Source organism: Hibiscus syriacus, unplaced genomic scaffold (genome assembly GCF_006381635.1).
Source record: "Hibiscus syriacus cultivar Baekdansim isolate YM2019G1 unplaced genomic scaffold, ASM638163v2 tig00110356_pilon, whole genome shotgun sequence".
In the NCBI taxonomy this organism is placed as follows: Eukaryota; Viridiplantae; Streptophyta; class Magnoliopsida; order Malvales; family Malvaceae; genus Hibiscus; species Hibiscus syriacus.
This window is the reverse complement of record NW_024062700.1, coordinates 7,542-22,057: the sequence shown is the minus strand read 5'-3', so window position 1 is coordinate 22,057 and position 14,516 is coordinate 7,542. Positions and strand designations below refer to the sequence as shown.

The 14,516-nt window shown below is 35.4% G+C and overlaps 3 protein-coding genes and 1 pseudogene across 3 annotated transcripts; 2 read left to right on the top strand and 2 right to left on the bottom strand.

Annotated features, from left to right (window-relative positions):
* Positions 1 to 1,433: 1,433 nt before the first annotated feature.
* On the bottom strand, positions 1,434 to 3,998 carry LOC120121094 (annotated as a pseudogene).
* Positions 3,999 to 4,162: 164 nt separating this feature from the next.
* LOC120121092 lies at positions 4,163 to 4,675 on the top strand. The gene has a single exon (XM_039140558.1). It carries the CDS (start codon positions 4,163 to 4,165, stop codon positions 4,673 to 4,675), a length of 513 nt encoding a protein of 170 aa, XP_038996489.1.
* Positions 4,676 to 5,119: 444 nt separating this feature from the next.
* On the bottom strand, positions 5,120 to 5,776 carry LOC120121090 (snakin-2-like). The gene is made up of 3 exons (XM_039140555.1): positions 5,639 to 5,776; positions 5,477 to 5,546; positions 5,120 to 5,358 (listed from the first exon to the last, which is right to left on the bottom strand). The coding sequence occupies exons 1-3, from the start codon at positions 5,708 to 5,710 to the stop codon at positions 5,168 to 5,170; spliced, it is 333 nt and encodes a 110-aa protein (XP_038996486.1). The 5' UTR covers positions 5,711 to 5,776; the 3' UTR covers positions 5,120 to 5,167.
* Positions 5,777 to 10,298: 4,522 nt separating this feature from the next.
* LOC120121071 (uncharacterized membrane protein At4g09580-like) lies at positions 10,299 to 13,277 on the top strand. The gene is made up of 4 exons (XM_039140544.1): positions 10,299 to 10,677; positions 11,522 to 11,789; positions 11,934 to 12,104; positions 12,738 to 13,277. The coding sequence occupies exons 1-4, from the start codon at positions 10,412 to 10,414 to the stop codon at positions 12,867 to 12,869; spliced, it is 837 nt and encodes a 278-aa protein (XP_038996475.1). The 5' UTR covers positions 10,299 to 10,411; the 3' UTR covers positions 12,870 to 13,277.
* The last annotated feature ends 1,239 nt before the right edge of the window (positions 13,278 to 14,516 follow it).

The following is a 14,516-nucleotide window of genomic DNA, read 5'->3' as shown; positions in this document are numbered from 1 at the left end:
TGGGGGTTTATATATGAAGTTATCATAGCTCTCATATAATTTTGAAACAGCTAGTTCAGTAACCAGCTGCATTGATAAGAAATTTCTTTTTCTAATATATGTTTTACGTTTTATGTTCGGAGTTTGTGATTATCTTGTTTAACAATGTCGTATCTAAGAGTAAAACATGTCACACCCCAATCACGATCCGATCCATTCAAAGAACAGATTCAGAGCAGCACATTAGATCACAAGACAACCACCAATCGACCAGAAACAACTTACAAAGCTATGTTCTTTTTTAAAATTATGAAAGATAGATGTTGAAAGTACCATGAACTGAAACACTTGGTTTTTGATGTGTTCTAAGAAAATCTAACTAGGAAGTGACTAAAGAGGAGGTGAATGCTGCTTTGTTTTCCATGACCGGCAATAAGTCACTAGGAGCGAACTTATAAAATTTTAGGGGAGAGATTGTGTTCACCAAAGAATGAATGAAGACTTGGCATAAGACATATTATCATGGAACAAAGCTTGTGTTCTGTCTGGACTAAATCAGAGTTGGTTATGGAAGAAGATGCTGAAGCTTAGAGCCCTTCTGCCTATTGAGGGTGGTTCTCACACTGATTTTCAAGCCCAACAAAATAAGGGAGAAGTTGAGGAAAAAGGACATAGTTTGGAGAAGCTTGACAATAGCTTGGTAATTCATACATAGCTTGGCTTGCTGCGGTTGATAGGCTTGTGGCTAGGGATGATTTCACCCGGACCTGACAGGTTTTTGACTCGATCCAGCCCAATCGAGTCATTTTTTTTATTTTGAAAATCAATGCTTGATTGAATCGAGTTTTTAAGGGTAGAGACTGATCAAATCGTGTTTATGGTAAAATAATCCGATCAGATCTAATCCGACATAATATTATAGATATTCTTAAATATATAGATATAATTATAACAATACATCTTTATATTTTTTTTTTCAATTTGCGTCCTTATTTTACCTAATAAAAATAATTTTTTAATATTTATATTTAGATAAGATCAAATACAAATTTGACTTAAAATATCAAATCAGATTTCGAGTCAGATGAGACTCTCTTAAACCCAGATCATTTCGGATACATGCAAAGAGATTTATTAATTTTCAGGTCAAATTTAAATTTTCCCTACTTGTGGATGAGGCTAGGTTGCTGTAATGGGGTGTTCAAGTTGAACCCAAATGTTGATTGTGTAATGAAGAACTTGAGACCAGAGACCATTTGTTTCGGATATGTCCTTATTCCAGGTGTCCTAAAACTGATATTAACATAAGAAAAGAGGTTCACAAAATTGATGATAGTAGCAATAATACAACAAATTTCAAGTGTGAGAAGGTCATTAGTATGGGTGTTTCATTACCCACGGACGAAGCAATCAATGTGAACACAAGAACAAAAAGATGAACAATGAAGCAGACGGAGCCATGCTCGACATACCGAGCTCGAGAAACTTCATATCTGCTTCTCTCATTTCCTTGGAATCCGTCGTACACTGTCGACGATAACCAGCACAGCTGCAACTTGTTACTTTATGAGCAATTGAACCGGCATGGCCAAGGAAAGTGTGCAAAATTCTTTTCTTTTTCATATTCAACGGAAAAGGTTTGATAATACGTGTGTTTTACACAGTCGCCCGTTGTTGAACGTTCCGCTTCTCATCCGATCTATGTCGAAACAACTTTGTTACGGATCTCCTTTCACGATCCTGCAATTGAAGAAACCAGAGATGAATAAGTTGTTCGATTTTAAAATCCAAACCATTTCTGTCGGAGTTCTTCACCTTGAACATGTTTAGATAAAAGGGTTTGTCGGGATTCATATTTCTCAATTTCCTGTATGTATACGCGAAACTTAGCTGATCGCGGGGAGTAAACCGCTCAACCTCGTTGAACCAAAGACACGAGAACAGATTCGACATTGGGGTGTGTGCTCTAACAATGAAAGAACCTTCGGGCACATCTGCATACACAATACCGAACACTTCAAACAACAAAATAAAAGCACAAATCCTGATGCTCGAGTGTAAAAGTTGTTACTGCTAGGAAGAAGCTTGCTAGGATCCAATAGCGTTGAATTTTTTCAGTCCATCAGCCTGATAGAATTCAAATTGCTCGTCGATGACTGAATGATTATACTTGTTCAGCTTCTTATTTTGTGCGACCTCCTCCCAGACACAATGGCGGTCGTAGTGATTAGAAACGGCATTCCGTGACATTTTATCCACCAGAAGTAGTCCAGGAGTTGTAAGGGGTCATGCTGTAAACGTAGTTTGCTGTCTAGCCAGATTGAGTACCTGAGACCGGAAAAGCTCGAAGCAAATGTCAAGCCTGTGTAAATAATACATCCACAAAGCAGATAATCGTAATATACAACTTACTACTGCTAAAAGAAAACTTCATTCTTGAGACCGGAAAACGTGGTTTTTGGTATTTTTTCCCACTCTGCGCATATCATCACAAGGAAGATTCTTTACAACCACTATCTTCCATAAGCCAATAAAACCACGATCCAGTGTTTGACCTTCTGAATAAAGTGTTTGCATCGTAACTTCATCCACAAACATAACGAAACAGACATTTTTCCTTGATGGACGAGTAACCTATCAGGAGAAAACTATGATTGTGCCATCGTTATAATCCATATCACGTTTTGCTCAAGTAATTCATTGATAAACAAAATGGTTGTGCATTATAACCATTAAAGAATGAACAGTGCGATAATACGTGTATGAATGAATCCATGCAGAACATAGTCTGATAGATTCAAATAATGACCAAAAGAAGTGGCATGCCCTTCCTCCCAGTTAGATTTTGTGCCATTCAACCTAATGGGAGCAAGCATTTTGTTTTTCAAGCTATGCCATTGTTTTTGCGTTCAGGAAACCTAGAAAGTGCCATACAAAAAGGAAAACACAAAATTTGCTAATTCTAAAATAAAATCACAAATCTAATGCAAAGATCAACATATCATATGAACAATAATAATCAGTACACCCAAATGAAGAGGATGGGTTATGAGTGAAGACAGTCTAAAGAAGAGATAACAGGGAGGGAGGAGGAATGGAAGTACCAAAGTAATGCTTTGCATGAATAAAGAAAGGAGAACGACAAAGAGATAACCTAAAACATGCATGCACATGGTCTATAATTCAAAAACAACCACAAAGGACACTGATGCCAAGTTTCCAGGAAGAAAGATTATCCCCGTACCATTTTGCCAGCAGGTGTCCTCAGGCGATCTGAATTTCCAAATATGCAAGATATGACAGCAATGTGGCACCTGCTGATATAATTCACATCATCTTCTGCCAGATCAAAGCCAGTGCTCGGATATCCTTGTGGACCTTTAACAAACCCACAATTTATCTTTTTATCACGTGCCAAAAATGATTCCTCGCGTTCTTGTAAACTCTGATGCCCCACAAATTTTGGTTTCCATTGTTCTCCTTCAGGCTTCTCCATTTGTGTATGCTGTAAGGAAAATCGAGCAAACTTTCGACTTTCTGCAGGCTCCACAAGGTTTGTTTAATTTTTTAATTTCACAAGAGCCTAAGAATTTAAAGTAAAATGTTATTCAAGAAGAAGAGACAAATAAAAGAATACACAGTTTCAGCAGATAAAGAAACGAGGAGAAAACATAGATCTATAAATTTCATGAGGCCCTTCTTTCTTTCTTATCTTTTTCTTTTTCTTTAAGAAGGCCTTTAATGGTGTACAAGAACTGGTATATGAATTTAAGATGCATGGATCTCACCTCTCAGCAAGCTTACTTAAGCAAATTTAATGAAGATTCAAACCCTTTACTTGAAAAAGGAATCCGTTGGAAAGTGGGATCGAGGAAGTCGATTTCTATATGGAATGATTGATGGCTTCCGAGAAAGATTCCATCTGTAATTACCTCTCCTCGCAATGATATGATAGTTACAGTAGATGATTTAATCGAGGCAGAAACAATGCGATGGTTGGAAGATCTAATAATCCCCATCTTCAATGAAGAAGATCGTTTGAGGATTCTAGCAATTCCAATTTCTAGATGGAATATGTGCGGGGTTGGGTTTTAGTTAGCCTATTCATGTGGCTCAATTAGAATTCACGCCTTGGTTACATTGGTTACTGGTAAACAATCAGGCTAATTGTGGTCCTACAATCATGGTTTGTATTTGGTATTTATGGTATGCACGTAATGTAAAGTATCATGAAGGTGGAAATACAAGTGCTATGGAATTAGTTACCTTCGTTCGGGTCCACTATCAAGAATTTGAGGAAGCAAACAAGAGACATCACCCGCTTCCCTCAAATGGTGATGAATGTTGGAATCCTCCTCCACCCTCTTCGGTCAAAGTGAACTTTGATGCTAGTTTTGCACAAAATCTAGAGAGTGGGTGGTCAGGGGTAATCATTTGGAATAACGGAGGTCAGGTAATGGGAGCGAGCAGGAGAGTAATACGGAGAGTTACCTCGACGTTTGCAGCGGAGGCTACGACGGCTATCCATGTGATGGATCTGGCTCTTGATCTGGGATTTAACAGTATAGTAGTTGAGGGAGATTCAAGAGCGGTAATCACCAAACTGTCTTCTGTTGAGGAAGATGCATCCAAAATTAGTGCTGTGATTTATGAAGGGAAACAACTAACACAGAACTTGCACGCATGTAGATTCTGATTCTCTCCAAGGTCGAACAACAAAGCAGCGCATTAGCTGGCAACGATGTAAGACCTATCTGAAGAAGATCAATTCTGAGTGGAGACAGTTCCTCAGTAAATCGAAGCACAAGTGGAGGTTGACTCGCGGTGTACTGACACACCTTAGACGGTTTCTCAAGAGAGTATCCAATAATGAAAGTTCTATGCTTTTCTTTTACAAGATTTTCTACACTAAGCATTTCAAGTAATCTTTTGGAGTTGTGTAGAGAAGAAGAATGATCGGCATGTAATTTTTTTTAATTATTAATAATAGTCGACGATTCATTGGTTTAAAAATATTTACTTAAAAAAATTTAATGTCTCATCACATTAGATCGAAGTAGCTCGTACAAATAGCTGAGTAATGAATAAAAGAAATCTCTTTGTTATTCCTTTATTCCATTCCCTGAGCTCTCCCACAGACAAAAACAAAGAGAAAAATAAGCAAAAAGAGGGTCTAAACTGTAAGAATCTAAGGGCACTTGTACTTTTCATGATGGGTTCTGATCTGGGAGTAGCAATAACATGTATCTCGAGAAGCTGTAGGACCATCAGGCACACAATGATCGGTACACCTACGGCAGCAAGCCACACATGTTTTGTTACACATCTTTTGCCTCCATGATTTGCTGCATCTATATGCACACTTTTTGGGGCATTCATCTGCAATTGCATACATACATACATACATGCATGGATGCATGATTCATTTCAGCACAAAAACACAACAAAAAGAAGTACTAATTAACGAACAAGTGCTTCAGTACTTCATTTGTTTTACCTAGGGTGCCTGGTGCTGGTGCTGGTGCGGGTGCGGGTGCCGGTGCTGCTTGAGCCATCAGAATCCCCAACTGGAAATCGATTTCATCTCGAAAATTAACGACAGCTGGATACGATACATGTGCATATAGGGATAATTATGAGTGAAGGGTCAATGGCGTACCTCTGAGAGTAGCAGAAGGAAAACAAGTGATGCAAGGAATAGTGATGATGATGCCTTGGTGGTGCTTGCCATCTTCTGCTACTTTGTTAATGGAGATTATATGTGATGAAGCCAAGAGAGTGTTGGTTTGGAGATGGGGAAAACTGGCTTTTTAAAAAAGTTTTGGGGGCTAGGGATGGGGATTGATATGAGTCAGCTTTTTTCCGATTATTTTTTTAATAATATTGAGTGATTATAAGATAACATTTATTTATAATATTTCTTAGATATTAATAACGAGCGCGTATAAAAGATGGATTATTATGAACAATACAAGTTAGGTCATATAATTAAATGACAAATATTTGGATATGGATTAACTTCATTGTATTTATATTTGGAAATGTCAACTAATAATATTGCAGTACAGATACCCTTTGTTGTATGTTATTATTGCATCCAAATTCATGGAACTCAACGCGCAAAGCACAGACCACGGACAGCTGGTTGTGTTGGGTTGGGATTAGGGCTGAACAACGAAAGTGAGAAAATCGAAAAATATGCATTGATCACAGACAGTTGGTTGTGTTGGGTTGGGATTAGGGCTGATCAACGAAAGTGAGAAAATCAAAAAATATGTTTCACATAATTCGGTTTTTTAATCATTCGATTTTGGTTTTGGTTTCGTTTTAAATTTTAAAAAACAGTTTATTTCGATTCGATTCAATTTTTAGTAAAAAAACGAACTGAACCGAACCGAATACACCCCTATTTAGGATGTTAATTTTGAGTAAAATACACAAATGGATACTATTTTATTAAGTTTATCAATTACTTTTTATTAATCTGGGACAAGTATAAGGTAATATCAGTTCAAAGACAACTCTCAACCATTTGACATTGAACACTCACATCCTGACATTCTTGGTGCTTGAACCTAGGACCTTAAGGAATAACAACAATTCCTTTGCCACAAAGATTACTTGGATCGTGCTCCCTTGACTATTAAAAATTACAAAACTGTCCTCTAACTATAGAGTATTGCTTTGTTGAGTCCATCAATTATTAAAAGTTACAAAATAGTCACTCATCTCATCTATTCCTTATGTTCCAAACTCGTCCTTTTTCGATAAAAAATTAGCGGTTGTCTTAGTTGAATGTTAATATGGTGATTGAGATATGATAGTCATTTGAGATTCTAGGATCAACTTTTGTCATATCATAGTCAGTTGTTTAATGTTCAACTCATAATACCGTTATTTTTTAACAGAAAATGACGGGTTTGAAACATAATGAATAATTGAGTGATCATTTTGTAACTTTTAATAGTTGAGGAACTCAACAAACTAACACTCTATAATTGAATAACTATTTTGTAACTTTTAATAGTCAAAGGACTTAATAAAATAATATCATATAGTCAAAGGACCATTTATGTATAATAAAATAGTATCCTATAGTCCAATGACCATTTATGTACTTTACCTAAACTTTTATATATGGATAAACAAAAATAAAATATTAAGATAAATACAATCAATAAAATAAACACTCATAGTAAATAGAGTCATATTCATATTTTAAGATAAACATTTATCCAATTAAGGCGTGGATCAACTAATACACATGTAACGCCTCGGATCCCGGGTTAGGAGTTTTGGGCTAACCTGAGATAGGACTTGGATTAAATCTCTAGCTTGTAGGAAGCTTTGAGCAGAAACAAGAGAAATTGGGCTTGGATTTAACGCAATAGTGAATAAAAAGGGTGTTTTTAATCTACAATAATTGGAGGGACCAAAGAAGCTTTATTCCTTTTCTTCATTTCTTGTCTTCTTCATATCTTCTTCTTTCCATATTTCTCCTTTCTTGCAAGGTAAAGGTGTGAACTTTATCATTTTTCAGTCCTAATCAGTGTTCTAAAGGTAAGAATCATAACCCTTCATTTCAAGCTTCGGTTTAAGCTCTCAAACCACCTATTTCACCATAGTTTTCAAGAACGGGTTTTAGAAGGGTTTAAGAAACTAGATGGTGCCAACCCATTTTTTAGATATTTATAGTCTTAGGAAGTGTTTTTAAACCTTCCTTAACCCCTAAAATCAGTTAATAATCAATGCATTTGATTCTCTTGTAGCGAGGGAAGTTTGAGAGAAATCCAAAACAAAAGGGAAGGAAAATTTCACTCTTAGTTAAGCATTGGGTGTTTGAAGCAGTTTAGCATCTAAGATAACTCACTTTTGACTCAAATATACCATATGTAAGTCATTTAGATGAAATGTAGTAGGTTGCATAAGCTTGAAGCATTCACATGGTAGATTTCATGTTTTAGAGTCATAAACATGTTTAAAACCCTATTTATGCTCCTTTATATCTTCCTAAAACATTTAATGTTTGAGGACCTCACTAAGGTCTTTGGGATAGTAGAATAGAAGTTTTTCACCTATTTTATGCTCTCTGCAGGTTGAGTTTTGATACTAGAGGGATAATATCAAAACTTGTTCTTCTTCTTGGGAAAAATCATGAGTTTATGGAAAAGAGTATCAATACTCTTTCAAGAGTATCGATACTTTAGGTTTCAAGAGTATCGATATTTAGGTCATAGTTTCGAAACTCTCATAAAGTATCGAAACTAGACATTATAGACTAATTTAAAGTATCAATACTTGTATAAAGTATCGAAACTTTTGTAGGAGTATCGATACTCTTGGGCTAGTATCGATACTTTTAGTTTGTTTTGGACAAAAATGTCAGTTTTTAAGGGAATTTGACTCGAGGTACCCCAACACTTCAGTATATCCTCAAATAAGACTTCAAGCGAGAACAATAATTAATATTGGAACAGTAAAAACATAAATAGCTAGGTTTACATAAAACTAGCTTTGTTTGATGCTCGAGAAACAATCAGGACACCCGAGTTCCTTTTAGCAGAAATACAACAGTCAGTGGATCCAAGTCAGTGCCATAGCACTACAACAGCTGACTGGACGCCAGATGCCCCAAGACTCGACAGAGAAAGTTCGCAGGTGCACGTTTCCAATGCAGAATTCCGGATCTCACCCAGGAGTATCCGATGGTGCTTTGGCAGTACTAGAGGGGTGCGTGAGCTTTGAGATGCAGAATCCCTCAGTCGCACCATGAAGCCAACCACATATTAACAACCCAGTAGTTGTATACTCAGACATGTGCCACTTGCCATTTCATTTAGTGAATGCATGTAATATAGTCTCAGAATTTGAAATGTGTTTTCGTGCACAGGTTTGTAGGGAGTAGATCATGGGGAACTATCCTCATCAGACATTCTAGTGCAACATATCAGATTCCCAGAGGCCTTTCAGAGTATATCTTGAATTATCTTTAGAGGGCATGTATTGTTATGGACCCGTATTATGTTTTCAGTCGTAACTCTTTTTTGGAACTTAGTCTTTTGTATTTTTTTGTGGATGTATTTTGGGAGATCCCTATTATTTGTAAACTCAATTTATTGCTATATTTTTTATATTACATTATAGATGTCTAAATTTCAGAGATTTAAAAGCAGTTTTAAAAGAAATTTTTTTGTCACTATTTTAGTTGTCCCATGTAATATTGTAATCCATGGATCTTCGGGTCTAAGTGGACTAGGGTGTTCAACTCATTTTGAAGATAGAAGAAATTATTACTTTAAAATCTAAATGATTAAACGTCTTGGGAGTTTTGAATTTTGGTCCTCCTTAAAGTTAATCAATAATTTAATTTGTTTTAATAAAAAAATAATAGCTTAATTTTGTTAATAAGTTTATCAATTAATCATATTTTATATATAAATTTAAACTCTAAATTATCATAATTTTTGAAATTTACTTTTAAAAATATTTTTAGATATTCTAAAAAAATTTAAAAATTGATTTATTTTTCAAAATGTAATCCCCTTCCCAAAATTACCAATTAATTTTCAGGATGTTATAATAATTTAAGTTCATGTGACGTAAATATTGAGTTTGAGGTTAACCAAAACAAAAAAAAATTATTCGATTTGATTGTATTTAACTCGAGCACCAATGTATGAGGTTATTGAATTTTTATTATTAAATAATTTAAATTTTTTTAAATATATATTATTTTATAATCATTTTAATTTGATAAAAATAAATTAAATTGGTTTCAAGTTAAGATGAATATATTAATTTAATGCTTTTAGAAATTAAATTAAAGTATTTAATGCTTTAGAAATTGCTAATTTAATGTTTTTGTTTTACATTTTCATCCGTTTTTCTTACAACATCAACAAAACCCTATTTTCATATACAATGAGATAAGGGGAGTAGGGTAGTAGGTTGTCCCCGGTTGAGAGTAGCTTCCGTGGAAGACCTCAAACAGCTAAAAAATTAAAAATAAAGATAAAATGTAATATATTTAATTAATTAAATAAATAAAATACCTAATTAAACAATCTTCATATTCACGTTGTAATGATAAGTAATCTGTTTTTCTTAATAAGTTATAAAAAGAACAACTTTGTCTTTGAAAAGTATTCTGTTTCACTGTTTCTTCCATTTCATTCAATATATATATATATGTATAACGCATAGAAAAGAAAGCATTGCTTTAAAGGTCTCTGGGGTCTCGCACATCCAATTCAAAAAAATTTCTCTTCAAATAGGGTTCATCATAACACCCCATTCTATTCCCATATAAACGATTCTTTAATTCTTCAGCAACCTTTTGTTTCCATTTATTAACGTCATTATATTCTTTTGGGATCCTAAGTTCCCCCAACAGCTTTGTTTCTGTGCACTTTCATCTTGTCGATGTTCTAAAATGGCGGCTCCGAGGAATGTGTTGAGGGACGAGGAGAGTGCTGCGGCGGCGTTGTTGAGCATCAGCAGCAAGGAAGATGACGATTCTCCGTCGGGGAAGAGGTTAAAATCGGAGAGGCTCCCAATTTCAAGGTGGGAATTGGCTGCCTTTTTCGGGGTTTTCTTGATTTTTTCTACCGGCTTGTTCTGCATCTACCTGACCATGCCCGCTACCGAGTACGGGAAACTCAAGATCCCTCGTTCCATCTCTGATCTGCGATTGCTCAAGTAGGATCCCCCCCCCCTTTATAATAAAAACTGGTGTTCTCTCTCTCAATTGATGAAGAAATAAGCTTAATTTGTGTGCCAAATCCTTGGATTTGACCATTGCTGTAGATTTTGGAAATGCCCATTTTAGATTTCTTGTGGTTTATATAGGATTTTGAGCTAGAGAGAACTATTGGGAATATTTTAGCTTATAATTGTAGTTAATTTTTTTTTTTATTGAAATATGCCTCCTTTTTTGTGTTATATTGTAGGTGAAGATAGTTGTGGATGAGAACTCTTATCATTTATATTCTGCCCAGAATGAATCCTTTGATTTGTTTTGTCCTTAATGTGTAGCACTAGGGAGTTTAAAAGCAATCTATGACTAATGATGAGTTTAGTTCATATGTGGATCATGTGAGGGCATCGAATAATGCAAATTGTAGGGAGAATATTGCATACATAGTATATCCAGCTATGTACTACATATTTCTCCTATAGAGAGATCCGTTAAGACCGAGTGGTCATATTTTGAGAGATGACAATTAGCGTATAATTTCCCTTTTTTATGTTAAATAACAGCATCAACATTTGATTTGGCTGTTTTGGTTGCCGAGTTCTGATTTGGTGTTTTCTTATGCAAAATTCCATCATTAAGTTTCATTATTTTCGCTCACTATGTATTAACAATGCATTGTTGCTGAAATTACCATTCCTAATTTATTTATATCATGTACTTTAGTTTACTTGTTTATTTACTACTTTCTTGTTGCCGGGTGCTTCTACTTTGTCGTGAAACTTCTTTCTGTGATGTTTTAGCTGCAACTTATTTTACTGAAGTCCTTGTTTTTCTGTTCTTTTTCAGAGATAATATTGCAACATATGCAAAGGATTACCCAACACAATTCATTTTGGGTTACTGCTCAACTTATATCTTCATGCAAACTTTTATGATTCCTGGAACGATTTTCATGTCTTTGCTAGCTGGAGCTCTCTTTGGTGTTAAAGGCCTTTTCTTGGTTGTCTTCAATGCCACAGCTGGAGCATGCTCCTGCTTTTTTCTATCAAAGCTGATTGGCAGACCTTTGGTCAGTTGTTTGTGGCCTGATAAATTAAGGTTTTTTCAAGCTGAGGTACCTTCATTTTTCCTCTTGTTACTGTCTTTGGAACTATTCGTTCGTTCGTGTTTTCCCTCTTAATTTAGCATCTTTCACTTGTTTTACCCTATCTTCTTTTCGTTCTTGAATTTGATCGCTTTTTTCTCTCTGTGGAATCAGATTGCTAAGCGAAGGGACAAGTTGCTGAATTACATGCTCTTTCTGAGAATTACTCCAACTTTACCCAACCTATTTATCAATTTGGCATCACCAATAGTTGACATACCATTTCATGTGTTCTTTTTAGCAACTTTTATCGGCATAATACCAGCCTCCTATATAACTGTCAAAGTAAGTGTCTTGCCATGTACCTCAGTTAATTGCATGCATTCTTATTAATTGATTTTTCATTTTTCTTTTCTGTTACTGTTGGTATTGTCGCCTGAAAATGTCCGTTGAAAGAAAACAGATGCTTGTGTCATATCCAATTTATTGCTATGCCTTGTTTGTGAAGGTTTTATATTAATTGATGTGTATTCTTAACAATTTGGAATAAGAAAAGTTTCTACAAGATCACTATACATATCCATCTACATCAGTTTTCTACTTTTAGCCAAATATTGAGTTGTTCAACCATAGAGACCAACTAGGGAGATTTCTATAAAAAAAAGTTTGAAGTAGGTGCTTGTTGATAAAGAACCGGTTCTTATTGTAATAGGGTTCTTACTTCATATATTACTGAATTTCCCTGGATACATTTTCCTAATGTCAGGTTGGGTTCAATGGATGTCATTTGGGTATATTTATTTGTCAACATCTAATGGATCATTCGTTGTAATGGAATCGAGTCTCTAACTTTGTGTTGAGACTTAATTCATTTCAATCCGTTGGTGTTGTATGCAAGTCAAATGATAGAAAAAGATGGCAGCCATATATATTCAGATAACTTATCTGATTTAAGACCACCATTGTATCTTCTTTCAGGCTGGCCTCGCACTTGGGGATCTCAGGTCTGTTAAGGACCTCTATGATTTCAAGACCTTTTCCGTGCTTTTCCTTATCGGGATGGTCTCCATATTTCCTACCCTTCTGAAGAAAAAGAAGATATATGAATAAGGCTATGTTGGTGAAGCTTGTGGCATCCTCCTGACTGACAATGGGGGATCAAGAATACAAAATTTTACAATCTCCAAATTAGGATCTGAGAAACAATAGCGCATAATTGAAGATCCTCATTTCTGCAGCTGAATATCAAAAAGATCTAGGCATTGTCACAAAATATGAAAAGCACAGGGCAGGTAACTTTTATTCTTATTTTCAATGTTATGTTAAAGTCATCTCCCAATTAGATTATTTAGAACATTTGGGAGCCAAACTTTTCTTTTTACTAGAAATGCTTTGTACGCCATCGTCTCCAGTTTTACTTTTACAGACAGCACTACATGATAATGTTGCTGTAGAATATGTAAAAACTGTACTCATATGTAGTGTATTAAGTAATAATAGTTTGTCATTTTAGATATAGCTGACCTGTGCCGTTCTTTTTCTGGGTTCAACATTCACTATAAGCAGATAAAGTTACGAAAAGGTCTTGCAACTCCCTCGGGCTGCAAAACCCAGTTTTCGTAACATTAGTTATCACTTTACATTCAGAGTCAATGATAACATGTTATGAAAACTGGGTTTTGTAACGTTAGTTATCACTTTACAATCAGATTCAATGATAGCATGTTGCCAGTGTTGAAGTAATCTAGAGTCAAGTTTCAATGTTGACTGTTGAGACACCTGGCATGTAACTGTTTTTTTTTTGGGATAAAAGTTGAAGGTCTCATTAAAACCCCCTTTGTGCTTTTCAGAATACTGTGAAGTATCCGAAAAGTAGCGGAAGGAGAAAAAGAGTACCTCGGATTTTATTACCATCTTAAATCCAAACAAGAAGTTGAAGTACAATATCATCCTTTAAACTCTCCTAATAAGAACAGGACCACATTCAAACAGAATTCAAAAAAGACCTACCAATAATACAAAAATCCATAAAGAACATACTCTTCTACCCTATTCCTTTTTTTGCTAGTTCGTCGGCTTTCACGTTAACACTCCTAACACAATGAAGTACGACTGCCCTTTCCTTAACAATTTTTGCAATGCCTCTAGCCAATTCCATAAAGGGTAGCAGACATATAGGATCTTTTATCCACCCTACTGCTATCCTGCTGTCGCTCTCCACAATTAACATGTTCCTCTTGCTAACTTCCATGTCTAAGAACGTCAAGATGCCTTGTTTGATGGCTAACTTCCACAGCCTTAGAGAACGTAGCTAGACAATGCCTGCTCTGATCCTATAACCACCAATACCCCTCCTTCCCAAGAGTTCTTCGTAGCTCATCCACATTTACCTTGATGAAACCAGGCGGTGGTAGAGACCAAATCTCAATCACAGTATTTTGGATTGCAGCTCCTATCACAGTAACGACAATACCTGCCTTATGTGTAGATCGGAGGTGGATCCGATTGAATTTCGGTTTTGGAAATGAAATTGCATTCTTTGTATAAATAAAAAAAGTAAATACAATAGGTAAAAGTGTCTTTATTGGCACAAAGCAAAGAACATCATCTGGTCCATTGCTAAACAATCAGCTTGAAAAATAAATAAATACAATCATAGTGTCATAGTGTCTATACAAAGTCAAACTCAACCAAAGAAAACATTACTGTAGGTTGACCTTTGGATTTGAGTATGGTAATTTGTAAACGTAAAAAGTA